At 45.2% G+C, this 27471-nt stretch overlaps 2 protein-coding genes across 3 annotated transcripts in view; both read left to right on the forward strand.

The window, feature by feature from the left end:
- The window catches only part of LOC142585708 (carcinine transporter-like), a 32436-nt gene extending 22597 nt beyond the window's left edge, over positions 1–9839 (forward strand). The window contains exons 8-10 of the mRNA XM_075696676.1: positions 7637–7815; positions 8460–8623; positions 9655–9839. Of these exons, the coding sequence (XP_075552791.1) occupies positions 7637–7815; positions 8460–8623; positions 9655–9745 (434 nt within the window). The 3' untranslated portion in view covers positions 9746–9839. The remainder of the gene's footprint in view (positions 1–7636; positions 7816–8459; positions 8624–9654) is intronic.
- Positions 9840–16456: 6617 nt separating this feature from the next.
- Positions 16457–27471, forward strand: part of LOC142585709 (carcinine transporter-like) — a 30968-nt gene continuing 19953 nt past the window's right edge. For both annotated transcript variants that reach the window (XM_075696677.1, XM_075696678.1), the window contains exons 1-3: positions 16457–17064; positions 25702–25805; positions 27216–27370. In XM_075696677.1, the coding sequence (XP_075552792.1) occupies positions 16663–17064; positions 25702–25805; positions 27216–27370 (661 nt within the window). In that variant the 5' untranslated portion in view covers positions 16457–16662. The remainder of the gene's footprint in view (positions 17065–25701; positions 25806–27215; positions 27371–27471) is intronic.

Consider the following 27471-nt stretch of genomic DNA (forward strand, 5'->3'; position numbering starts at 1 on the left):
CATGTACTAATTGTGGCCATGTTGTCCCTGCAAACATCTTAATTTCATCCGCCCACCTAACTTTCTGCCGCCCCCTGCTACGCTTCCCTTCCCTTGGAATCCAGTCCGTAACCCTTAATGACCATCGGTTATCTTCCCTCCTCATTACATGTCCTGCCCGTGCCCATTTCTTTTTCTTGATTTCAACTAAGATGTCGTTTACCCGCGTTTGTTGCCTCACCCAATCTGCTCTTTTCTTATCCCTTAACGTTACACCCATCATTCTTCTTTCCATAGCTCGTTGCGTCGTCCTCAATTTCAGCAGAACCCTTTTCGTAAGCCTCCAGGTTTCTGCCCCATATGTGAGTACTGGTAACACACAGCTGTTATACACTTTCCTTTTGAGGGATAGTGGCAACCTGCTGTTCATGATTTGAGAATGCCTGCCAAACGCACCCCAGCCCATTCTTATTCTTCTGGTTATTTCAGTCTCATGATCCGGATCCGTGGTCACTACCTGCCCTAAGTAGATGTATTCCCTTACCACTTCCAGTGCTTCGCTACCTATCGTAAACTGCTGTTCTCTTCCGAGACTGTTAAACAATACTTTAGTTTTCTGCAAATTAATTTTCAGACCCACCCTTCTGCTTTGCCTCTCCAGGTCAGTGAGCATGCATTGCAATTGGTCTCCTGAGTTACTAAGCAAGGCAATATCATCAGCGAATCGCAAGTTGCTAAGGTATTCTCCATCAACTTTTATCCCCAATTCTTCCCACTCCAGGCCTCTGACTACCTCCTGTAAACATGCTGTGAATAGCATTGGAGATATCGTATCTCCCTGTCTGACGCCTTTCTTTATAGGAATTTTGTTACTTTCTTTGTGGAGGACTACGGTGGCTGTGGAGCCGCTATAGATATCTTCCAGTATTTTTACATATGGCTCATCTACACCCTGATTCCGTAATGCCTCCATGCCTCCAGCCTGTCGAACTACGTGCCTACTAAAGCCAAGCGGCCGCCAAAAAATAATCCCTGGATCACCCGAGAAGTAATACAGCCAAAGCGCCGTCTGAAAAGATTGCGTAGAATAACAGGAATTAAAGGAGGAAACGTATTCAGAGTGACGAAATCGCGTAATGTCATCGCGGAATTCGAGCTTACAGCCAAACGTGCAAATGAACATTATTTTAATGTAACGTTACCCAAATTTCTTACTAATAATCCCAGAAGGTTCTGGAGGCACTTTCGCACCAATGATAAAAAAGCGTCCCACCTACTCCCAGAGGAAGAAACTGCGAAGGCCAATGCAAATAACATTTCTTAATCACTATTTACTACAGACAATAGCATTATTCTCCCTATCCTGACCAGGCAAGGTGTAAGCATTGACAAATTAAACATTACGGACCCTGGCATTTCTTTATCTTCTGCTTAACTTTGACCCTAAAGATGGCAGTGGTCCTGAAAACCATACCTACCGACTTTCTGAAAAGGTATGCAGAATGGTGAAATAGATACCTTGGCCTAATTAGAGTTAAAACTCGATCTCCGATTCGAAATCCGATTTTACGAAGTTCCCGATCTAACGAAGAAATTTCGTCACCATGTCGTCACCAACCCGAATTAACGAAACTAGCTTGCATTAAACCCGATTTAGCGAAGCTTTTCCAGAAATAGATTAGTAAAAAAAGCTGTGATTTCGTTCTAATTTTTGACGCAGATGTTTTTTTTTTCTTCGAACGCGCACACTAACGCTATCACGTTAAAACTTCTCGGTGCTCTAGTCACGGCCCTAGCTTCACTTTCACGAGGTTGCTCGCGGCGCCGATGCACGGAACAACGGGCTCAGCTGTCGCTAGCGTTCTTGCGTACCCAGACGGCACTTAATGCTATTTCTATTAAACCACATGCGTCAGCGAACTCACCGCTAATTTGCCTCTTTCCTTCCATCTTCTCTCTCCCTGTCATCTTTGTTTCCCCCTTTTCCATTCTCCCAGTGTAGGGTAGCCAACCGGACGTTATTGTGGTTAACCTCCCTGCCTCCTGCTTTTCTCTTACCTCCTTCCAGATGGCGCTAGTGTTGGCGGTAGTTGGGCCCGCCCTCGAGGACTCTTTACACGCGCAGGCGGGGGTTAGTGGCAAATACAATGCCGCGGTACTTTCTGGGTGTCCCTGCGTTACCATTTTAGACTTCGAAGGAGCGAAAAATTCCTTACTCGATTTCCCGAACTTCCCGGTTTAACTGAATAATGCAAGCATGGTCATCACTTCGTTACATCGTGTTTCATCTGTATTCGCCAATCATTCACGACTTCACAGCTACCAAACGACAGGGAAGATTGCAAAAATAAATACCGATACATAAATCAGGCGACAAAGCACAAATGTCAAATTTTAGACCCATTTCATTAACTAGTACATCCTGTAAGCTTCCAAAGCACATAATCCTCAAGCACATCACGGCTTTTCTAGAGAGCATTGACTTTTTGTCTCCCTGCCAACACGGCTCTCGCAGTGGTTTATCAACAGTATCCCAACCAAGAGAACTAGTACATAATCTTGCATTTACTGTCAATCAGCGTGGTCAGACTGACATGATTTTACTTGACCTATCTAAGGCATTTGATTGTGTATGAAATTACAAATTAATCGCTAAAGTTCAAAGTGTTGTTCAAAAACAACGCCTTTCAGCCTAGATAAAAGAATTTCTAGCCAATCGTTCAGAATTTGTAATCTACGAAAAAAATGCTGCCTAACACTGTCGCAGTTACTTCCGTAGTTCCCCAAGGCTCAGTTCTTGAGACATTACTCTTCCTAATCTATATTAATGATATCATAGCTAACATTGATTGCAATACAAAGCTGTTAACTGGCGACTGCGTTATTTTTAGCGAAATCACTAAATATAGCGACCACATCACACTTGATACATTCCTCAACACTCTAGCTACTTGGTACTTTAATCGGCAGATGTCAATTAACCTAAAAGAATCTGTGACCATGACTCTAACAAGGAAAACAAGACCATCTAATTTTGCATATGAGATTAACGGCATACCGCTAACTACAGTAGAACAACATAAATACCTAGGAGTTACACTAACCTCAAGCCTCATGTGGGTTAAACAAATCACGAATACCACCGCAGGAACGTCCCACAAATTATTCTTCCTCAAAAGAAGCCTTCCGTTCCCTGCCGAATCAACGAAGCTAGTGGCCTACACAACGTTCGTTAGGCCAGTTCCGGAGTATGCAAACAAGGTCTGATTTCCTCATCCATTAACTAATATAACAAAAATATAAGCAATACAAAGAAAGGTCATAAGGTTTACTCACAATAAATATTAACGCGCTGACTCACCGACTAACCTACTAACGTAGTCTGGATTGCAAACGCTATCTACCAAAGCAAAACAGGCTCGACTGATGATCTTGTTTCAGCTGCTAAAAATAACTGTAAGGTAAATGTGTCCAGACATTTCCTTTCCTGAGACACGAAAAACACGGAATAAACATGCGTACACTTTAACAGAATACACATTCAACGATGACACTTTTAAGTATTCCTTCCCCCTCACAGTAGCTGAATGCAACCGACTTGATCCTGCTATAACCAACATCGAATCGTTATCATAATTTACGTCAAAAGTAGAGGCAGCAGTACGCAAATAAAATCCTTTATCATGGCATAATCATCGTCACAGTTGTTGCATTGTGTTGGTTTCAACGTCCCCTTTTTCCTGTGTTTAATCTTTTTTTTATTTTCCAATATGTGGACATACGCCACGCTCTGATTCCAAAATAAATTAATATTTTGTATTACCGTATTACTTCTAGTCCTAAGATGATGGTTGTAACTGCCAATTTTCCTGCTAATTTCTTGCCTAGATTTTTCCTTCTGAAATCCTTTCTTGTCTCTCTCTCTCTAAGTGCCATATGTGCCATAGCCATATGTGCCATATGTGCCATATAAGTGCCATAGGCGCATCTCTTCAGCCAGCTGCATAATTCCTTGGCGCGTTAAGGGTTATATTACCGTTGATTCCTATTTCATGTGTAAAGGGTTACCTATCCGTTCTTCAATGTTAGTTTTTTTTCTCTTCTTTTTTTGAGTATCATGTTAGTTAGTTGTAATGTGGAAACTTGCATTTGTATTCGTAAACTCGGCGTCATTTTTATATTACTGTCCTTGGACAATTGCTTTTCTTTTTCTTTTTTTTTTTGTTAACTGTTCTGCCTAGACATTCTTTAACCATATTTTATACATAAATCCTGCATACTGATATATATGACTATATACTATATTCCCCAACTACCACGCTCTCGAATGAGAGTAGCAGCATTTTAAATAAATAAAAATAAAAAATAACCCGCCGTGGTGGCTCATCGGCTATGGCGTTGCGCTGCTGAGCCCGAGGGTGCGGGATCGAATCCCTGCTGCGGCTGCCGCATTTCGATGGGGGTGAAATGCAAGAAGGGCCGTGTACCGTGGCTTGGGTTCAAGTTAAAGAACCCCAGGTGGTCAAAACTATTTCGGAGTCCCTCACTACCGCAAGCCTCATAATCAAATTGTGGTTCTACAACAAAAAGCCCTGGAATTTAATTCAATGAATTTATGCGATCACAAACCAGTTCGCCTACCTCTAAAGCTTTTCTTCCATGTGCAGAGCACCTCTCTGGACTTGCTACATCTACATACTCTGCATATATTACTCCCATTTAAAAAAAAAGAAAAAGAAAAATCTCTTACTACAGAAGTGTTCGTAAGTGAAAAGCTCAACGAATCCTGGTGCTCGCCATACTATTAGCGAAGGGGGCCGGCCGGTGGCAAATAGCACTTACGAACAAACATATTTGTGAATTCGGCGCCTATAGGCTTTATAATAGGCTACAGGAGATGCATTGTAGACGGACTATAGATGTACTATGGCTTATAACCTTAACGAAGCTGGTCAGCGCGAGTGTGTATGTGTGCGTCTGTGGATGTATGTAGCGTTTGTGCATTTATGTGATCGCTGTGTATGCCGTTAGTATCACCCTGCAGCTGGAGTACCATGCAAGGCGACCAGCCAGACTAAGATTTCGCCGCATAACATTAAAGCTTGTATCACTCTGTGCCTTATAACAAATGCGATTTCCCAAATCCACAACCCACCTGTAGACAGTTCATTCAATGTAGACAGGCTACACAGAAGAAGCAACTGAATGCTAGAAGCATGTATCCCTAACAAACGTTGACTGCGTAAATTACTCGCGGTTTCAGAGTTCTTTTCTTCAGCGCATGCATTGCGAGTCAGCGTTTTAATTATAGATGTGTGTTCAAGTTATGCCCTCCGCAGTGTCGGTCGACCTTCCAATAAGCCCAGAAGGCTTACCGCTGAAGGAGTAAATACATCACGCTAATAAATAGAACGCGAGAGGGACTAAATTTGCTGCCTCTGCTTTCGTGATTTTGTATATTTTAAAGGCGTACAGCACACTTTATTTAAAACCTCAGAAATGGCTTGAAACGAGTTTGATGCTTCACTGGAATATATATCACCGATTATTTTTTTTTAAACACGTAGTACGAGCGTAGGAGCTATGAACGGAATATTTACCTTTCACGTGCCCCTCAACGTCCTCGGTCCTGAAAGACCGGTGGTGGTGCCCTTCTACGAGGTTACGTGCCTTAGCTTCAATGCTGTGTTTCTTCTTTTGGCGTAAATTGACGTGCGCTGTTGATAGCCCATACTTCCAGTCACTGTTAATATGGCAACGTTAGTCGCATGCCTTTGCTGTGCTACATCTACTAGACAGCTGCGGGTGGCTGTTATCGTGTTCGATAGTCACTGAAATCTGAAGCGCGTCTCTTATCGTAATGCGCCATTTGGCCTTGCTGGCTCATGAAGGCTTCGCCCATACACCGATTTCTACAGTTCATGGGGCCTGCGTAATTTTCTTTATTTATTCCTCCAGATCAAAATATCGCTGAGCAATCGCATTGTCTTTCATCTTCTTTATATTTCCTGCGGATTAGTAGAGAAATTAAAACCATTTCTTTTGCGTATATGCTTAATCGATACTGTCGGTGACCAGCTGCACCGTGATTTCGCATGGGTAGTTCCTGCTCTTATCCACTGCCTTCGAAAGTCCGCTATGTGTCTGCGGCATCAACATGGCAATCATTCTTGTCGAGCTATTGAGGCGATCGTGGCACTTGCTTTAGTGCAAATGACTGCAGGCAAAAAAACTTATTGGTTGGCCATTCTATATGCCGGGTGTTCCAGCTGACACGGAGAAAGTTATAACAAAAAAGCGATGCCTTCTGTGTGGATGAAACCAACTTTATGTTGTAAGCAACCTCCTCAAGAAACCGCCAGTATTTTTTGTGTTCTTGTTCGTCGATTATTTAGAAGTAAAAGTTCTTAATATTTTAAGTATAAGTTGTATGGCCATAGTGTCAATAATGATTTGCAGAGCCCCCATAGAACAACATCACTCTCAACTCCTTATGACGCGCTACCTTTTGCGTAGCTCTGACATTTAAAGTAAATCCTCTTTGACAGGCAAGCGGTGGTCAGCGACGACGGCTTTTGAAACGGATTTTGAAACGGCTTTTTAAACGGCTTTTGAAATTTCCTTTAAGCACGGAAAGAAGCACAGCGCATGTGGCTATAAGTCGCCTACCGAAAGTGGTGTCTTCAACGAGATCTACAATCCGTGTATTAACATTGTGGCCGCATAGTTAATAATTAACTGACTGCAACATAATCTGCAATAATTATTCACTTTAGAAGGACCCAAAAATATTGCAGGCGTCTCCAGGAGGTTGCTAAGGGCACATCATTCCTTTTTTTCTTTTTTCTTTTTGTACAGAAGGTTTCTCTGTCAAGAAAAAAAAAAGAAAGGAGTCTTCGGCAGTACCCATCTCTCAACGAATGTCGACGTTAACGTAATTAGCATTAAAGAAATGAAGCGACACACTGTACTACCACCACGGACACACGAAGTGCTAATTTCTCTGCCAAGTACAATGCCTACAACGATACGACGACACAGCATATCTTGTCGTAATCAGTGCACCCCAGTTTAAACTCTGAAGCAGTCCCAGCATCCTGGCTGCAACTTAGTTGCAATGCCTGTCTCAAACGAGGGGTCGCGCTCGACTCGGAGATGTCTTGCGGATGGGGTACTACATTTAGCCCTTGCGTCCCCTCGGCACGTCCATTCTGGAGGATGTGCAATGAATGGGCACATATCACTATCACACACGCACTGCCTCAGTTGTCTGCTCGGGCACATAACCGTTGACACATGCTCAGTGACCGAAGTTGTCTACTAAGCCAGACTACAGCCACCAGCATGCTGTCTATTGTTGGCCCCCTACTCAGTGACATATGTTGTCTGCTCGGTAAGGCAGCAACCTAAGCATACCTAGTGGCCCAATGACAACTTGCGTCACTGAGTGATAGCAGTTAGATATATACTTCACAGCGATAAAAGTTCCCAAAGAACTTCGGCTTAGCTGCGACACCCAGTAGTAAAGAAATCTGTGTTCTTGAACGCGATCATACCATTTGTCATACAGACTTTAAAAACGAACGAATCCCCCACGTTCGTCCTATGTGGCCTCCTTTATGACTAAACTTGCATGGCTTCACTGCTCGTGACGCAGCCGGCACGGTGCACATCGTCTCTTCGATCGTGGCCAAGTTCTCGACCACGGCGGCGTACATGATGATGTACCAGCAGTCGGCCGAGCTGTTCCCGACGCCGCTACGTTCCTTCTCAGTGGGAGTACTCACCGCTCTGGCCGCAGTCTTCACGGCATCGGTGCCTTATATCGTCTACCTGGTGAGTCCGTCAAAAAAGCCACTAAAGAGAAACGATCAGCTTAGACTGTTAAAGTATCCTTTGAAAGCTCTATTTTAGTTACTTTCGAGGTATTGATTGTTAGAAGAGAAAATGGCGGTACAAGTTTCTTTGTTAGGGAATTGTTGGATCAAGAAATGCATGGATGTGATTGATAGAACCGGAGTGACTAAAGGCATAGTGGTACTAGCGGCTATATAGGGATATAGGTTTTAATAAAGAAGGAGGATAGGCAAGGCCGCTAAACTGTGTTAGATGCAATAGGCCTTCGTTAGATAAGGCGGGATTCGCGACTATTTGTCGCTTCCCCGTTTTAAAGGGGATGCGAGTAATCATCATCATCGTCATCGATGCACTAAAAGAGGAGACCGATGGCATACACACCTCATACGCCACGTGTTTCGGCGGCGCCAATACGGTGTGTAGCTACAGCGCTTCAATGTTAGTCACATTAACGTCTACATTCAGCGTGAGAAAGGTTCTGCCGGAATTATTTCCCCTCGGTCTCTCTATCTCTTTCTCAAGCCACCTCGCGATATCGCTGTGTACCGCATAACAATCATCATCATCATCATCATCATCATCATCATCGTTACTGACTAACCAGCAGCCCCTACGTGACGCAGGTGAGGTACGGCGCGTGGATACCGTTCCTCTTCCTCGCCGTGCTGACAATGGCGGCTGGCATCGCGGCCGCCTGGCTACCCGAGACCAAGGGCTACCCGCTCTGCCAGACGGTTGAAGACGCCGAGAAATTTGGCAATGACCAAAAATTCTTCTCATTCAACAGGTGAGAAACGGGCGGAGCGCCTGGAAGTTATTCTAACGTGTACTACAGCACAAGCTTAGTATAACCACATGAAAAAAAAAACTTCAAGCCTTCTTATTAGCTTTTTTCGCTTGACATGATAGTCGCGTGGTAGAACGCGCACCTTGCTACTTTCTTAACTGTTTTGCTTTTCTTATATTTTTGTTTATTTATTCCTTTCTTTTTACGTGCATAGAAGCGCTTAGCACGCAAGATGATATTGAGGTCATGGTGTATACCTACTCGGCAAAACTCTTACGGCGCGCTTGCAAAGTTTTCCTCACAGTCGGCCTGTAGACATGCGTCTCCTCTATAAGGCCTGCGCGAACAATTTGTATTTCCTCGTCATCATTGCCTCTTTCGCTGCTCCATTCCTATCCTTATATATATAGTAGACAACCAGCGTCAACCTTATTAATTTTACTATACACTCATTTCTTTTGCCTTTCTATTCTTTCTGTTTTGTTCACGAAAAGTGTTACGTTTAAAGAACGTATGACCACGTGGGTGTCACATGAGCGAGAAAACGTAGATACAGCTTTCGGATTGATAACATGCCCATGTTCCATGCTCATGCTCAATTTGAACGATCCTCCTCCAGCTAGGCAAAAAAGCACTTAAGTGAGACAGTTGGGGGCAATTCACATTAAATATGCGCAGACGGAACGCACATGTTTATATCTATGTAAATCTAACCTTTAGCGAAGAAGGTAATTAGACGCTTTACATATAACGTTGCTGCGTACAAATTTGTATACTTTCATGTCATGCAACGTGTAATCTCATGGAATGTGTGTTTATCCACCACAATGGTTACAACTTTATTGTCATGCATTTTTTGTGATTATGAACTGCATCGCAAACGTCAAACCTGGAAAAGTAGGCAAAACAAAGAAGTTTCGCTTTAAATGTGTTCCTGTACCAGTGCACGGCCAAAAACGAGTATCATGGTGTGATAACAAGTCTCCTGGATGTGAACTAACAAACATTTGGTATGTATGTTTTGTGAACAGGTTAGAGGAAGCCTCGAAGCGCTCCAGGCGTGTCGAAGAAAACGGCGACAAGAAGACCGTCGAACTACAACCTCTGCAGGCTGAGGCATGACCGATTCGTCCGATGCCTCGTGCGATGTGCCATTTGCAACGAAGAAACCTTCTTGTCAACACATATGACCACTACGTGATAAGACACCGTGCATATATATATATATATATATATATATATATATATATATATATATATATATATATATATATATATATATATATATATATATATATATATATATATATAAGGACAACAATAACCAAAAATTCAGTGCTCAACGCCCGTGCCACTCCCCCCCCCCCCTCCCCCCGAGGGCTCGAAGACTCTTACTGCCTTTTCATATGTGTAGAATCATGCTCACAAATAACATTGTGAAATGGAGAGCTTACATCTATTTTGGAGGGAAGCACCAACGGTCATCAGCCTTCTCAAGATGTCACAATAAGGCTGCCTCAGAAAAGTATTATTTTCCATCGCAAAGGCGGACAACCTATGATACGCGACGTTCGGTTGTGTTTAGAAAATCTTTGCGCTGGAAAAGTAGCACTCTGTGAAACCAACTATAACAACAGTGCATTCTAACTCGACAACTTGAGAGTATCATTGCGAGAATGCTTCTTCTTGTCCCACAGAGATGTGCAATGCGTGTCAAACTATGTAAAAAGAGGGAGGAGGCACCTAAGTGGTATCCAAAGTAACATCCGAATTCTACAATTCAGTGGTTCCCGCGCAAAAAAGAAGGATTGAGCCCATTTTTACTAAACTACTCTTATGTAACTGAATCTCCTCATTGACCAGCATTGTGGTGGCACGTACCCGCCGCTCAGTGCATAAAGGTCGGCGTGATAACGAGACGACGACCTCTGTAATCCTCAATTGTAAACGGTAAAAGAAATTCTGTGGGTACAAGACCTGGATCGCATGAAACAGTAGGAAGATATTGGCTAAAGGATTCCTTTGCTTGTAGGTCCTCACATTTAACCGGAGGTGATAGCGTCAAACCAGTGCCTGGCTCTTGAGTAGGCGTCCCATATTTAAATGCGGAACACCGTGCGACAGCGGTAAAGGGTCACAAGATAGCAGCGCTATAAATAACTTTCGGCTCGTAGAGTATTGTTATAAAACGTCACTTTAATTGATTCGACGAGAAGGGGTCGATAACTCGTGGTGAAAACCGCGGCCAAACTTTCTGAAGTATCCTGAATCTCACATCAGCGCTTCGTTGGCGGTACGTCCGTGTTACGTCACGGATCTCACAGTATCTTCTCCTATATGAACCATTTTACCTCAGAAAAGTTCTCCAAATTTGCTAGGTTGCGACTTTGGCGTCCTGAAAATTGAATACCGATTAACTATCATGCGTAAGCAGATACCGTCACAACGCTGATGTTACGGCGGGGTGGAGCGCAGTCAACAAGCCTTAAGGTCTTGCATGTTTTCTAGCCTACCAAACTTCCTCTCTGACAGAGGAGCCTAGCCTGTCATCTTGCTGGGGCGGCGACATTTTGTCCACTTCATCCACAGCATCCGCGTATGAGCTGCCGACTGGCACTTCCACAAGGTCAGCGTCCAGGAACAAATGAAACACCTGGTGGAACATTTCTCGCCGCAGAGCCCCGTTTTCTAGTGTAATCTCTGTGTGAAACTCTACTGTGAGCGCTTATATTTTGGGGGAAATGGCCAAGTACCTGACGAACGACAAGTCCGCGTGTCAAAACATTAGCTTCGGACGGAGGAACCCCCTGTTCCTCCAATGTCAATCGTTTCAAGTCTGCATCTCCCTTTTGTCTCGTTTGGATTGGGCCACTGCGGTGTCTCCGTCCACACAAACGTGTTCTGAGTTACATGTGCTTTTAGTGGCTTTCAGGGAACGCTCCACAGTTTAGCCTACGCCATGCCTTCACTGCCAAGCTACTGCTTCGATGCTTGCTCTTACTTTTGAGGCAGGATATTTAGATCAACTGTTACTCCCTCCCAATGATTGCGATAACATTCTTGTTTCCAAGGAAGAGCCCTTAGTGTCCTCCACTGAGCGTCCTTATACCTAAACTTTGCGCCAAGTCTGCCCATCAGCGCTCACCGTCCGCAACAAAGCCCCTCGCCACCTGCCCTATACTCAATCTCTCTCATGGTCATTTAAGCATAGATTGAAGCACTGCGAGCATAGAGCAGTGGTGGATGTGGCGCACCGTCGGTTCACTCCACCTCCATTCTATTTTATCAATCTCGCATAATGGCACCACCCTCGCACGTCATGGTGGCCGAAAAGCGAAGCGTCAAGCCATTGCCCTGTTATGAATTTCACTGCAATGCCATCAAGTTTCTTCTGGCGCTGCGAAAGACCTCTTCAACGTCGAACCATAAACACAGTCACCTCACATACGCAAACGTTTGCAGGTAAAACCGGTAATTACTGCCGCTGCAGCACGACAACTGTTCGCTGCCTGTAGTGCATGCTGAAAGTAGCGCAGATCTCATAGATATTTTGTTTTCGTTCGTTATGGAGAATTAAGTGACCTCTGATACGACCTCGACCGGGGGAGGGGGGTCTTCACCGCAAGAATAAGGAAACGACGATGAAGCCGGACATAGTGAGTATGAAAAAAAGAAAATATTGCGTTCACTCCATTGGTACATGGATGTGACTCTCACCTATGTCTCGAACAGTTCTCATCCACACGGGGGCCAGCACAGCGTTAAATAACCCCTGGCGGTCCTGTGGTCGTCGACGTCTCCTTCGGGAGCCTGTTAGTGCTTTCGTTAGCTTATGCCGTTGATCTCTTGTCCTTCGGTCTGCCTTCTCTTACCCCATCCTCCTGTGCCAGCTCGGGGAAAAAGGGGCGACGCAGTTTCGGAGAAGAGGGTAATTATGTTGACATGGGGAGGCCCGCTTTACCGCTTCTCACACTTGAGAGGTCAATCATACAGGGGCTAAGACGCCTGTATGATTACGCCTTGCAGTCCTGTAGTCGCCGACGTCTTCCCGGGAAGCCTGTGGAAGCATTAGTGCATTCGTCGGGCTCTGCCGTTGAGCTCTTGTCCTTCGGTTTGCCCTCTCTTTCCCCATACTTCTGTGTCAGCTCGGAGGCAAAGGGGGTGACGCCGTTTCGAAGAAGACGGTAGTTATATTGACATGGGGAGGCCCGCTGGATGTCTCTCCCACCCGACAGGTCCATCATAACACCTCCACTGACTGCATTGTCGCCTACGTTACCAGCGCTGATGTTTGCTGTGTACATCTGCCAAGAGCGCTGATACTTCGATAATGTGTCCATCAGCAAGGCTTGAAGAGTTTACGAAGAAATAAAGTGGATAGCTCAGAGCCTGTGTTTGGTGTGTTTCTGTAGCCGGCCTCTTGCAATAGCGTGCACACTACGCGTCTAAACAATTAATATTTGATTTGAATATATAAACAATTGAAAGAGGTGAACAAAAGCGACAAAGCAGGCTGTAAATTGGCATAGAATGGATCGCAATGCCTGTCAATGGTTAACTAGGGGGATGGAAACATAAAAACTAACGATATAAAGAAAGAAAGGATAGAAATAGGAGAGGAGGAACAGAATGAGATATATCAGGAAGGCTAACGCGGAACAGACAAAAAATAAAGTGCGCCAGCGGGATCAGAAAAATAACAGATCAGACTATGCAAAAGAATACTAAGAGAAGCTGTAAATACAGCCTAGTAGCTCATCACTCGCAAAGGAAAAGTACCCAAAGAAACTGGAAGCCAAGTCAATATTTTCTTGGAAAAACAAGGAGTGCACGATAAGTCGGTCACGTCCAGACGCACAGCTCGGACACGAACATTCTTCGAGGCTCCTATGCAGGGTTTCCCACGTAACTTTAGCTAAACTTTAAAAATATGCATATGCCACGTAGCTGGACAGAACCAAGGTAATGTTGTTTGCCGTTGCTTGGAGATACGCAGGTTATTCTTTGCATTCCATTTAATTACATAATTAGTCTTAATTAGTCAACTTCTCAAGCATTATAATTAGGTGAAACGTGTCGATGACAAAACTGTAGAGCAAGACGAAAAAACTCCCGATAGAGATTTATGTCGCTCAATACGTGCGACATAAAAGTGTTTTCTTCCGAGCGTGAAAGAAGCCCGCGAATACACACAAAACTGCCGCTCGACTGGCCGCTCCAGACACTCAGATGTGCCCCCTCTACTAGGCCCGGTGTGTGGCGTTGGCCACTGGAGCCCTGGACTGAGGAACCCTCCGGCCCCCATAACCCTATTTTTCGTCAATAATGTTCTCTCTCTCTTTCTCTCTCTCTCTCTCTCTCTCTCTCCCTGCATAGACTCGCGGATAAGTTACTGTGGCAATGAAGGGCGACCTAGGGAGGTGAACGCGCACAAGTAACAACACTCCTGAAAAAATGACCCGCACTCTCATCCGGATTAGTTTAAGCTGGGGGAAAAGGAAACGTAAACATCTCATTTAAAAAATCTAAGTAAGACAAAATGCACCACTGAGTGTTAAATTAGACTTATTTTCCCGCCTTTTCTCTTCCGCGTTCCGGCAAATGCAAAGGGTCGCACGCGGAAGCGGAGCTGAATCAGTGGGCAAGAAAGGAAACAGTATTCAAGAAACGTTTTCAGTATTCAAGAGGCGAAAAGCGGTGTCAAACGCCGCCGGACCACTTGGTCCGGCGGCGTAAGACATGAGCAGAAGGTCCGCCACCCCTGTATAGGTTTTCCTTCATCGCCACAGAAAACTCTGCGCAAGCTTAGCCCGCCTATACACGGCTTAGTGTTTACGCTCCTTGGTGAGCTTCAGGCAACTTCGGGAGCCGGAGCGACAATTTCGTAAATATCCGCTGTCCTCGCGGAAACGCGATGCCACTTACGCACGTTACGCAACTGCTCTTCACGTCAGTCTACATAGTAATTGCTCACGCTCTGTAACAAACACAGAGCACTGTATAATGAGTAGCGGCGTTGACAGTTTAGCTCTAGTTTACAGGTGTTGCGATTACGTTGAGAGAACTGCATCTTGGAGACACTCGATCGAAACTTGGAGACTGGATGCGACAATGAAATACTAGCCGTGTCTTGAAATTACATAAAGCCACTGGTAACTCGTAACTAGGGGCAGTACTGTCATCACGAATTGCCCTTTCTTTTTTTCGCAAACGTGGCACAAGAAATAAACATACTGCACAATGTTTTTACACACTCACGTGTTTCTATCTTCGCGCCGTGTCTGGACAAAAAAGAAAGAAAGATTCTGCCTCAAGAGTTGCTGTATATATGACGTGCAGCTTGGCGATCAGAGTCCTCCTTTCTAGCCTAACTTTTAGCCTAACTTGTAGCCTAACTTGTAGGCTAACTTCAGTGGCATATTAGTGAAAGACCGACTCTTTCCCATAGAAAATACAACCTGTTTATTCATTGCTTTTTACTTCTCATTTGTGAACAGCATTAATAACAATAAAAAATACGTGCACAACTGCACCGAACGAATTTAAAAATTCAGGAAAGTACTCACAACGGTTTTTTGTTGTTTCTTTAAGTAAATGTTGCTTATTTACCTTCACATATGACGGTAAGAGGCTTAGAAACTTCCCCCTCGGCGCACGATGTTATTCACTGAGAGGATTTTTGCTTTCTCCTTCCCGATTACATTGCCTTACATTCAACAGTGAACAACGATTTAGTCTGACAACCTTTAAAGACGTTTCGCGCAGCAGGAGGCCAAAAATGTCCCATAACCATTACATTTGCGACGTGAGCCTGACGTTATCGGTGCCGTGGTTGGAAACTAGAGAAGTCTAACCCTTAATGTTCTCCCTACTGGTTCGCAATTTTCCAGACACAAAATGTACAAATAGACGCTTTTAAAGAGCGGTACACTTTTCTAAACGAATTCCTTGCTTATGTCTATTGCTCCTTAAAATTTTGTTACCTACCGGGTCGTTAACTCCTAGTAGAAACAACTTATCGGCATTCATTCATTCTTTACGCGAAAAATATGGTTTGTGCTCATACTATGCCGATTACGTACATCTATTAGTCACTGTTTACTCTGCTGGATTGCGTAAAAAGTAATTTAAGCTGCTACGAGCGTTTGAACACTAATTATCCCCACACGCTGGTCGTGTCTTTAATACATGAAACCACTCGATGGGTCGGACAAACCTCCGCAATTCCTGCTGTCAGTTATGATCCAATTTGACTACGTCACACCAGCACTTCTCCGCGCCGGTCAGTGTGTATATGTATGGGCAAACTTATTGGCCAATTGTTCTGAGCGAGGTTCGTATGACTACCAAAATATAGCATCGTCCTGCCGCCGCTGACGCGTCGTACTTTCAGTTCCCGCCGGCAGGTAAGTGGCGCAGGTGTTCGAGCGTATCTCTCTCGCTCAGCCATTCAGTGAACCCGTACAGCCATGTTCGCTGTACGGCGCGGCTTTTAATCGCATTAAACTTCCAAAGATGCCGCCACAGCGCTCGGCGTTGCCGACCGACTTGCCCGCAGGCAAGCTTGTATATCACCACATCCTTGTAGCGCCAAACGGCTGCCAATTCTGGCTACGCGGACAGCAATGCCGACGACGACGTCGACGGGCAATGTCAGAGGAATAAAATAAAGCCAACATAACGAGTGGTCGCGCGCAAAATCTTTTTCTTCTCAGCTACGGCCGTGTTTGCCGCACACCCAGAGTACAAGATTTCCTCTTCGTTTCTCGCCTCCCCTCTCTCTCTCTCTGTCTCCCTTTGTATTTCTCGCCAGGCCGCGAAGCGTGGCTTCCGCCAGCGACAGCGGCAGCAGCAAGCGCGCTGTACAGATCGGCTCCACTTGCATGTTTCGATAAGCGTTGGCACCAAACCCAGCTCGCACGTGCATCGTCGCGTTACTTTTTTGTTACTTACGGGAGAGAGACACGTCCCTACGGGTTAACAGAAGCGCTAGCGTCGCCGAGTCTATCGGAGTCAAGAAAGAGTAAAAGAGTTCGAATATGGAGTTCGAAGACGTGATCGAAGAGCTCGGAGGCTTCGGCAAGTTCCAGAAGTTCCTCTTGTGGGGATTCCTACTGCCCTCGGAGATACTGTTTCCTTTCTTCTCGATGAACCTGATATTTCTGTTGTCCGAGCCCGACCATCAGTGCGTGGTACCGCAACTGGACGCCCTAGGCCTCAACGAATCTCGCACCCAAGAAATTCGCAAGCTGCTTGTCAGCGAAGACGAGTGTGCGGTGCTGCCGATGCGGCATTTCAACTGGACACGCTTGGTGACCGCAGAAGAGTTCGAGGCGACGTCGTGGAACGCGTCGTGGTTTGTGAACAATAGTGCATCCAGGCAGCCCTGCGAGCTGTTTCGTTACGACGATCTGCACTACGAAGAGACCATTCCCACCAAGGTAAACCGGAGATCATGCCACGCACAACACCGTAAAGTTCGTTTAACCGCCACAGACCGAGGAATCGGTCCTCTGGCTCTGTGGCCATACGTCTTCCTAGAGTGTCTAATTGAAACTTTTCTCGGTACCGTTATCCCTTTAGGTTTACAGAGAACGGTTCAGTTCCGGTTGAATCCCGGAGTGAAAGAGTTAACGGTTCAAACCGGTTCGAACCGGTTCAAGTTCAATTCCATACCCCAATAATGATTACATGAAAACAGCACAAGCTTATTTTGTACACGAACTCGACGCTACTGTTAAGCTGCACTGAAAAATTAGGCCTATCGTTTGTTTTCCAGGCCACAGGTAGTTACAAAAGAATTATGTAAATCCAACACCAATGCAGGAATCTTTGTGAAGCGAAGCTAAAGAAGAGAGGGAAAGAGAAGGCACATCGAGGAAACGCAGAGAGGCCTCCAGCGTGCTACTCTGCTCAAAGGGAAATAGAAGAGAAGAAAAATAAGAGACCGAGGAGAAATTATGAGGACACTGCAGGCAGTAAGATGCGGATATATACACGTGTGTGCTCGAAGGGCCTGTTCACAGCCTTGAATCTCGGCCTGTGTTAACTAAATATCCTAAGAGACCCTTGATTGCTCGCTTCATTGATATGCCCGGTCGAAGGCCTAGCAACACTTTTTTATGTAAGCGGCTTGATTGTAATTTGCGCTAACCAAGAGATCAATGCCCGCTGTTCACAGTCATACTGGGGACAACGAGCAAGCATACGTACTCCACTGTCTCAGTGGTACTTCGCACGCATCCAAGTTTGGGCGGTCCGCGCGTCGAATGCGATGTAAGTATTGTCGCGTTATCACAACACCTAGTGTGCACCCTGGCGCAATACACTGAAAGCCGTACAAATTTTTCTGCTACTTTTAAAATCACGGGAGTATGGTGTGTTTAAAGATGAGGTAGCATAGTTGAGCCACAATTGCAGGCAATGCAGGGATGAAAAGCTTCGGAAATGAAGGCCAACCTGAACCGGAAACCGTTATTTTTCCCTTTCGGTTTCGCTCCAAAGTCAAGTAAATTGCAATGTTCCTGTTCAATTCCGGTTACAGCAAAAATACCTTTTTTTTTGTTCTCGGTTCAGTTCCCGTTTGAGACACGACTTCTTAACAATGCGATTCTGCGACACATTTGTACTTCGACATTACAATACTTTGAGAAGACGAAGGTGGTTCAGAGATAAACTTAACTCCTCACTCCATCGTTCTCTCTCCTTCGCAACACAATCGCATTGCTTTGGTGTGCAGCGTAGGTAACACGACCAAACCTAGTTAGCCTTCTTCCATTCTCTCACATATTGTCTCTCACGGTAACCATCCCCGACGGCGTTACTTAATTTAGAGCATCCACACGTCCACATGCACATATCTCTAACCATCTTTTAGTTGAAACACGTTCGGGGTTCTAGCGCAGGCTGTACCTCTTGCGTAACAGTGTAAACCCCGGTCTGCATTTCAATTTAGCTACACCGTTTGCGTCTACCATGAGCGTAACGCAAGAGCTTCTTCGATGCAAAGGCCAGGCACTATAAGACCGATATTGAAACCATCATGCCAAGGACGCATGGACGAGCGGAACCATTGCAATTAGCAGCGATCATGCATGCTCGCAGAGTTCTAGTGACGTCTGCATTTAAGGAAAAAGTATACATTGCTTTAAAATTTAGGCCACTAAAGGCGCACGTAATAAACGAAACGACAAAAGCGTCTGAAGCCAGAAACGCGAAGGTCAGAAAAATCCATGCACTACTCAGCCACCATGCATCATTCTCATGGTGGCTGAACGATCACCAGCGCGAGACTTTCCTCTAGTAATCTTAGCAGGAAACTCTTGTTTTGTTCTTCGAAGCAGAAAGCCACGAAGGTTCTGCGCGACAATGTACCGCCTTCGGTATCGGCCAAGGTCGTAATGGAAAAAGTTGTCGCGTTTCCTTCCAGAATAAAAAAAAAAAGTCGCAGTGCTGTTGCCGTCATATTATCGTCCTCGTCCTTTTCATTGTCGTCTTGCTTCTGTATAGTCACACGCAGGGTCGCATTGAACACAACTGCTTGCTTTACACAAACACGTTGGTGCCACTGTGGTAACTCTTCAAAGAACCCTAAACGGTGCTGGATAGCCATCTGCCTGCAGGATGTTTCGCATAACATCGATTCCCGCAGTGAGTGGCATCGGACTAACTTGTTGGCTTCTGCGCATATCGAGATGCTGAAGGATATTTCAGGCAATGTCAGACGTACAGTCGCCTTTCATTTGTCTCACAGCGAAGCTGTTATTGGCTACTTCCCCCAGGACCGTGTCCTTGTGTGTCGACACAAAACTGGCGTCCGCGTCACACAAACCGGCGTCCGCGTCAGACGCCACCTGCGTTCGTGCAGTCGAGTACGCGCCGTGATTGACGCGGCCCTACTAGAATGAAACGTCATTGTATCACCCGTCATTCGTGTGTGTCCTGCGTTCCATGATGTATTCGTGTGTGTCCTGCGTTCCATGATGTCGTGATCTCGCCAGAGCAGTTGTCCTTTGGGACTCGCGATGGCTCGGCCACGTGCCGTTCGTTCTCGGGAAGAAGAGCGGGAACGCAAGGAGCGGCGAATTGCCCAGAAGCGCGAACGGGAGCGCAAACGTCGCGAAAGAGCTTACGCCGCCGAACGTACAACCACCAGCGTTACGTCCGGTGGTTCGGAATCCGCAGGCGACGACGAGGCCGTCGACCAATTACGGACGCTCACGAGAGCAGCGGCGGCAACGGGAACGGCGGCGGCAGGCCAAGGCCGTGGACGATGAACGTCCAAGCGAAAGCGCGAGAAAGGCGGGCCGCCACGCCGTTGGAAGTTCCCGGTTGCGACGGCGAGGTTCCGCAAAGAGTTCATGCAGAATCGTTTGGCGCCACGTGTGCGATAATCATGTACAAATTTCACAATACACAGATTAGCTGGCCTTCTATCTTCACCAGAGTGGAAGGGCTTACCGGATTTTAAAAATATGTAGTTATTCTTTCAATACATCTTTAATAACTCGAATTGTACCTGTGTGTTCAAGCTATCTCAATGATCGTAACTTCGCGGCACAGATAGAAGACGTATACTTCGTTATCTGTGGTACGCTGGCAGAGAATTGGATATCCGCGTGCTCATGGAGGTGTTCAATAGGTCGTACCACGGCTGTAACAGGCGTGCATTTGCAGACGACGGCCCTGTACTCGACGATGTCGTGTTTGACATCGTCGCGTCATGTTTGTTTGTCATGTTTTGACATGTCGTAATTGACTCTGTGAGCGGAGCTGTCACTTTCGAGCGTCAGCGCTTAGTATAAACGATTTATCTGAAACTTGTCAAGCCTCGTGCGCCCGAGCCTCTTGCTGGGCAATGCGCGACAGTGTGACTTTACTACGATCTAAAAAAACCCGTGTGTGAGCTGACATATTATTCTCAACTGATGTTATATTCACTCGGCCTTCCCACACTACCATGCAACCCGCTCCAATTTTGCGCTTGATGCAATTTATTAAAATTATTCACAACTCGTGCTTTTTGTGTTTACTAAAATTATTTAATCGTACATGTGTTGTAATAGTCCAGGTTTTTTTTTTAATCAACTCGAATTCAAACACTTGCTCCCTGCAATATTGAATCGAATACCCATTTCTCTTTCTAGATGTTGAAGAGTAAACAAAGACGCCAAAAGTGGCAAGAAAGTTTATATATTTTCATTAAACACAGTCAATGCTGCGCGAAAGTCCATACAACTTAGCGCCTTGTAGATGAGCAAAAAAATGTAAATGCCGTCCAAGCCTGCCGGTTGGCTTAAACAGGGCACGTGAAGCACACGCCGAAGCACGGGAATGAGCCCTCTCATCCGCGGCAGGCAAGCTTCGATTACTGCAGTAACAAAGAATATTCGGTCAAATCGAACATCCCAAGTAACGTATCGAACTTTAATATCGAGAACTCTCCTCTTTCAAGACATTAACGTTTGATGTCTATTCAAAATTAGGAATATTCTCACGCATCTTGTTTTTACTCATCATTCATTCTTCGCCATCGCTTCAAGTGGCAGTAAAATGACTGTATTGTGTTAAATGATGAGCTTTATTGGACGCGAGCAAGACCAGTGTTATTAGCAGCACTAAAGGGTAAAAAATTAGGCCGAGCTAGATCGGTAGGATATTCGTGTAATAGTCTATCATCGTTGTCTGTGTGCCTATATATTTGTCGCGTAGAAAAATTGTCGCTGAATGTCCCTATGTGATGCTGCTCAATTTGAATCACCCACGCGATAACTGACGAATTCACGTGATTTTCACGTGAACTCCCTCTACTTCCGATCTCTGTGAAGTAGTCAGTGCTGACATCACGTGAGAAGCACTATAGTCCACATGCGGTGGCGCCACTCCTATTTTAAATTTACGTCAATTTGTCTATTTCTCCCTTACAAAAGCTATGTTCTCGCTACGAATGGCAAAGTCGTTATAACTGAAACTTCATCGTTCAATGTAGCTCGACTTAGTGTTTACTTTTGTTATGTATCCCTTTAAAGATACAACACACAACAGAGGTGATAAGCAACCATGTAGGATGATCGAGAAAAGAAACTCAGTTTCTCCCCGTAATAAGAAACCGCGACACGACTAGCTCGCGTAGTACTACGTGCAAGAAATTAAGCGCTCCTTCCTATCGTATCGGTTGGAGTAAACATTCGCGGATGCAAGTGTGTCAATAGCTACGGACTATTCAATGCTTAAGGAGAAGTCTAGACTAAAATATTCTGTATCCTTCACTTGCCCTGTTGTTTTCTTGAAGACTACCGAATTTCACTTCCGTTTTTGAAGCTGAATTTTCGGCCGTGATTCTAGCACGCTTTTCGAGAATAAGAATATATTCGTAAGTGCCGAGCGCAGTTCACTGTTCAGGTCGTCCTTCGATTGTGGAAGTGGCCCTCTCCGGATGTGAAGACGCGGAGAGACGTGGATGCTGCTTCCTTCCCGTTCCTGTCCTGCCTTTCGATTCTTATCATTGGCTTCGTACAAATTCTGTCATCTCGGTGCTCGGGCTATCGATCAGCGGCATAGCGTCGGGGTGTCAGCCATTCACAGCTCTCCGGGAGCGTTATTATTTTGTGTTACAGAGTCGTCAGGAGTGCACTATTGCGCGCAGTAACTATTGCATGGTTTCGTGAGGGATCGGTAGGAGTTAGTATTAGCACGTGCCCGAGGAGTGATCTCCTTAGTATAATAAAAAAGGACAAAAATTAATTCATTGCGGAGGTGGGACTCCTGGGGGTGAAGTGGACAGATACGGTTATTCTTCCCTTCTCTGCCCTATTATGCTGCTCGCGTTTTACCGCTGACTTTACATTATGTATAGAGTACAAGTGCAGAATGGAGTGTCAACCAATCATAGCAGCTCCCAACAAGCCGTATTTTTCTTGGGCGTACCACATCGCGAGGATCCAGACCAACGCGTCGCAAATGGAACGTTCCCGCCCCGTGTTCGCGGTCGAGGCTTTCCTCGTCGCTCTAGCGCGAAACTACTCAAGCTGAGCGTTGGCTGCGTGAACGTGCGCAAACGTTCATACAGACGAGGACGTGTGGCCAGTCCGTCGTGTACGTCTTGCGGCTGCTGCGAGACACTTCAGCACCTGATATTGGAGTGCCCCGCTTTCAGTGGGTAGCGCATGTCGCTCGCGAGAGACTGTCATCTCCTTGGCCTGCTGCGGTGTACGACAGTCGACGAATGTTTGTACCACAGTGGTTGTGCGTCTCGACGCGATCAGGCTCATCGCGCTCTACTTACTTTTCTAGAATTAACTAACTTAGGTTCATGTTTGTAGCGCCGACACTATTTCTTCTATTTAACATTCTGTAGTAGCGTGACCTTCACTGGCCGGCCCTACTGTGTGTGACCTGTACTACGTGTTCTGCTTTATTCTTTTGCGTTTGGCCTGTTGCTCTTTTTTTCCTCTTTCCTCCTCTCCTTCCTATCTTCCATTTCTATGTTGCTGTCACCTCCTTTCTGAAGCGTAGGCAGGCGTTGTGCCCCTTTCGGTGGCAGTTGCCAGCCTTCTCCTCAATTTCCCTTTCCTGTCAAATGTATATATGCTTTCAAAACAAATAAAAATAACAATAAACGTGAGGAATCGGTGAAGGGAGTGCAATAAAGGGCAAAACATTCTGGTAGGTCCCATCTCACAGTTACTGTCGACTGTAATGCTAATCGCATTACAGTCACATTTAAGTAGTGTAGCGATGCACCGTGCTGCTGAATACACCTTTATGTAAAATATGCAGTGGTCATTCTGAGATTTTTATTGCGTCGACTATATGCGACATGTATTATCTCGGGGAGTGGTCCACTTTGCTATGACACTCGCTCGTCTGGGTAGGTCATAGCTATGATGACATGACGAAGACTGTACGACAACCACATAATGACGAAGAAGGAATGACGTCGGTGGTGTAACGACGTCGGCAGATGACAGTCAGATGACAAAATTGGAATGACGACGATAATATGATCACGACGGCACACAACCCCAAGCACATATCTAGTTGCCCAAGCTGGTAGACAACTTTGGTCACTGGGTTGGCGTAAGAGGCCTGATATATATATATATATATATATATATATATATATAAAGCAAAGAATCTTAATCGTATTAACAGTTATGACCTGTGTGCTTGATAATGATAAATACAAACATTGCATGAGGTTGCACGCTGCACAGGATGAAAGTAAACACAATTGCACGCACTGCCATTAGTTGTGCGGAATTTAAATAGGCACTTCCCTAAAGCTTTGCCTCACATAGATAGCTACAGGTGTGTTGGATCTGCATTTTTGTTCCTGCCTATATTAGTACATAGCGGGCTTTGCAGTAGCCAAATTTCCTACACTGCTGCAGTTAATAAACATCAACATTATTCTGCAATCTCGCGGAAGGTGCGTTCCGATTTACTTCTAACAAGTCCACATTTTTATTCAGGCTTATGATATTATATTACATCTCCTGTTCGCTCGTGAGAGCCAAAGTATCCAGACGGCGCGGCCACTATGACGCTAAGTTGCAATAGGCAATTCATTGTAAGCGTCTACGTCGTTGGCGCCGATCAAGGTCAGCTGGCGCGTGCTTCGTACGTAGCGTTTCTTTCCTTGACCTTGATTACGTTGCTTGCAAGGAGCGAAAAATTCTCTCTTCTTACACACGGCACTAGTGCGCCTAGCATAACGAGTTGCTCGTGCTAACGTCGAAGGAAACTGGGCTTTCCGCTCATGATTCCTGGAAGCCTAAATCGTCTGATATGCAGCGCTAATAATTTGTACGCTTGCCTCGTTAGAAGGAAGCTACGGACAAAACTAGACCGAAAATTCTGCAGCGTACGTTGTCTTGTTTCACCCCTCTCTCCTATCAACGCCTAGAGTGCGATTTCTTTTTATTTTATTTTCTTGCCTCCTAGAAGTCTTCCTCGAGGATATTCACGTACTTTATTCCAGCACACTTCCATTCATGACTACTGCTACATGGCGAGAACTGTAAGGTTAGGTGACACGTGCTTGCAAAATAAAAATGACTTAAATGCAAAGAAAAAAATGTTTTTTTTAATCGTACGGTACGGTACCGCACACTTGGTTTTACCAACTGGAAGCAGACGTTATAAATCCCAGATATATCCTGGCATATCCTGGCATATATCCTGACGTATATTCTGGCATAGCCGAGCTAAGCCACTGCCAATTTTTTTTCTTCGGTCCCATCTCGTGCACCATCGAGGCATCACGCCCGCAGCGCCCCTGCTGGTGCTCCATGCCACGCCAGCTTTCCGAGACGCCGTCAGCGCGACGGTAAACCTTGCTGTCGCAGTCGAGACCCTATTCAAGGACCGGTATTTTTCGCGAGGCGTGCGCCACATTGACGGGCCTTTTTTGATCACCTGCAAAACCTTACACGTCAACGCTTCAGTTCACCAGCGCTGAGTAAACGCCACCGCACGTCTGTGTTCTCTTCATCATTGTTGTCGCAAATGTAATGTTTGGGCTGACTTCGGCGCCTGGGTTCAAGAAGAATCTCATCAAAGAGTTTTACTGAATTATCTGCACGATGCAGGGTGGCAAGCATTTGTATGTTTTGATTGTGTCGCCAAATAACTGATACTTAAATACATTCGCAGCCTATTACCATCCCACTTGCGACTTCAAAAGAATTTGTGCAACTCCAGGTTTCTTCATAATCACCTCAGCACCAAACGAATATTTTGTAGAAGTAACGCTTCCGATGCTGAGACTTTCTCACAAGTCATCGCAGTTTAGAATGGCCTTCCAGAAACTCGTGCTTGAATTACTAACTGAGAACTGCTGAGTGCGTATTTGTGTGCACATTTCTTGTTCGAAAAATGTATAATTACGCCATCTTTTGCTGCTAATAGTTACTTCTCGTTGTTCGTGTTCATTAGGTGTTCTGTTTCTTTTTTTCCATCACGCAGTTCTCCTATACGAGCCTGTAATGAATCTACAAATAAATAATACGATTACTATGCCTTCACACAGCCCTTCTTAAATAAAAAGTATAATGTTGCCTTTTCCAATTCTGCAGTGGGATCTGATATGTTCTCGCGGTCACCTCCCTAGCTTGCTGTACTCGACAGTGACCGCAGCAAGCGTCATTGGACCTGTCATCATTGGTGCATTGGCTGACAAGTTAGTACTATATGGAATGATCACTGCATATATTACATTAGGAATGCTTATTTGATCAGTTGATTGCGTAAGAGCTGTTTCATTATCAATAACGTTTCTTTTTTCTTTCTTCTTTTTCTAGAAGATGTTCTGTGCTGGCGGCATGCTTTAGTAATAGTGAATACTCTTTACGTCCTGTTTATCTTGTTTTTGTTTTGTTTTTTTGCTATCCGTTGTCTTGTGTGAGCTTACCGAAAGGAAAAAGAAATGAGAAAGACATAAACACGCCCGAAAAGTTAAACTCAGAATGCAACACCATAGAGTCACTCAAATTAATGGCCAGACTTGTAGCTTGTTGCAAAGCACAAGCATGTAATAAAACTTGATTCAGAGCTTAAGAAATCACCAATAACATATACGCATACACTCACACACACACACACGCCAAGAAAGGACGACTCCCACTTGCGTAAGCTCAAGCCTGCTCTCGCCACGGTCCCAAAGAACATGTCATCGTCAGCGGCACATCGCCGCGAAAAACAGTTAACCCGCAGTAGCAGTTCACGGCGAACCAATTTGTGCATATTATCGTCACGCATGTTGAGCCATGGAGGCGTTGAACCTATGCGGTCATGTGGAAGACCTAAATAACTGTGAAGAATCCGCGAAGGTGACTCCACTTATTGAAAGGTAGAAAGCTCGTTTCGCACTCCTGTAGGGGCTCAGAGTCTTCTTAAGTCACGTCATACTTCGACGACCTGAAGCAACAAATCACAATTTTTCTGGTACAGGGAAAGCACAAGGAACATTCACCGTCTTCGTTAAATCGAATTATAGAAATAACAAGGAAAAATTATTTTAAAGCATACGAAACTACAACTTGCCTCAGATGGGAACCAAACCATCTTCCGCATTACCCGCTCGTCGCTTACCACTGGCGCGATGGCCTACATTATTGGGTATTTGTGTGTATTTGTACTACGCAGCGTCAACCATGGTAACGCAAGGGCAGATCATGTGTAGGGCTCCCACTTGCGGCAAGTTCTCTCTTTCGTATGCTTGTATTTTTATTTTTCCTCATTATCTCTATATTTCAAGCTTTCTTTAATATGGAACCCACATTCAATTACCACAAATGTGGCACAGCAAAAAAGACGACAGACGACAGAAGCAACGTCGACAGAGACTTATTGTCACTTACGGTCGTGCTTCGCCTTTTTTTTTTTTTTTTGAGCCAGAATTGTGGTAATTATTCACGCACCAACCAACCCAGCAACGCGTTCTATTGAACCCTTCGTTTCCCTATATGATTTCCTCGGTTTCATTGTGTATTTGCTTTGTACAGTTGTAATTTTTTTCTTTTTCATTAGTTAAGCTCCTATAGGTTGCCCTTATTTCTATCGATTTAATTAGTGGTCCGCCCACCTGCAGGTACGGTCGTAAGCCAACGTTCTTCGCCATCGTGGCCCTGGCCGCGCTCTCGGGTTTCGGTGCCGTGCTGTCCACCAACTTCGCCATGTTCGTCGTCATGCGCTTCGTCAATGCCCTGCTGGACCCGCAGATCGAGCAGGTGCCCTACATCATCAGTGAGTCCCGCACGGTGATAGTGCGCGGTGACAGTGACCGACTGAGATTGTGTTCCTGTCCTGCTCTTTTTCTTTCCCTCTTTCTACTTTCCTGTCACTTT

The sequence above is a fragment of the Dermacentor variabilis genome, chromosome 6 (assembly GCF_050947875.1).
Source record: "Dermacentor variabilis isolate Ectoservices chromosome 6, ASM5094787v1, whole genome shotgun sequence".
In the NCBI taxonomy this organism is placed as follows: domain Eukaryota; kingdom Metazoa; phylum Arthropoda; class Arachnida; order Ixodida; family Ixodidae; genus Dermacentor; species Dermacentor variabilis.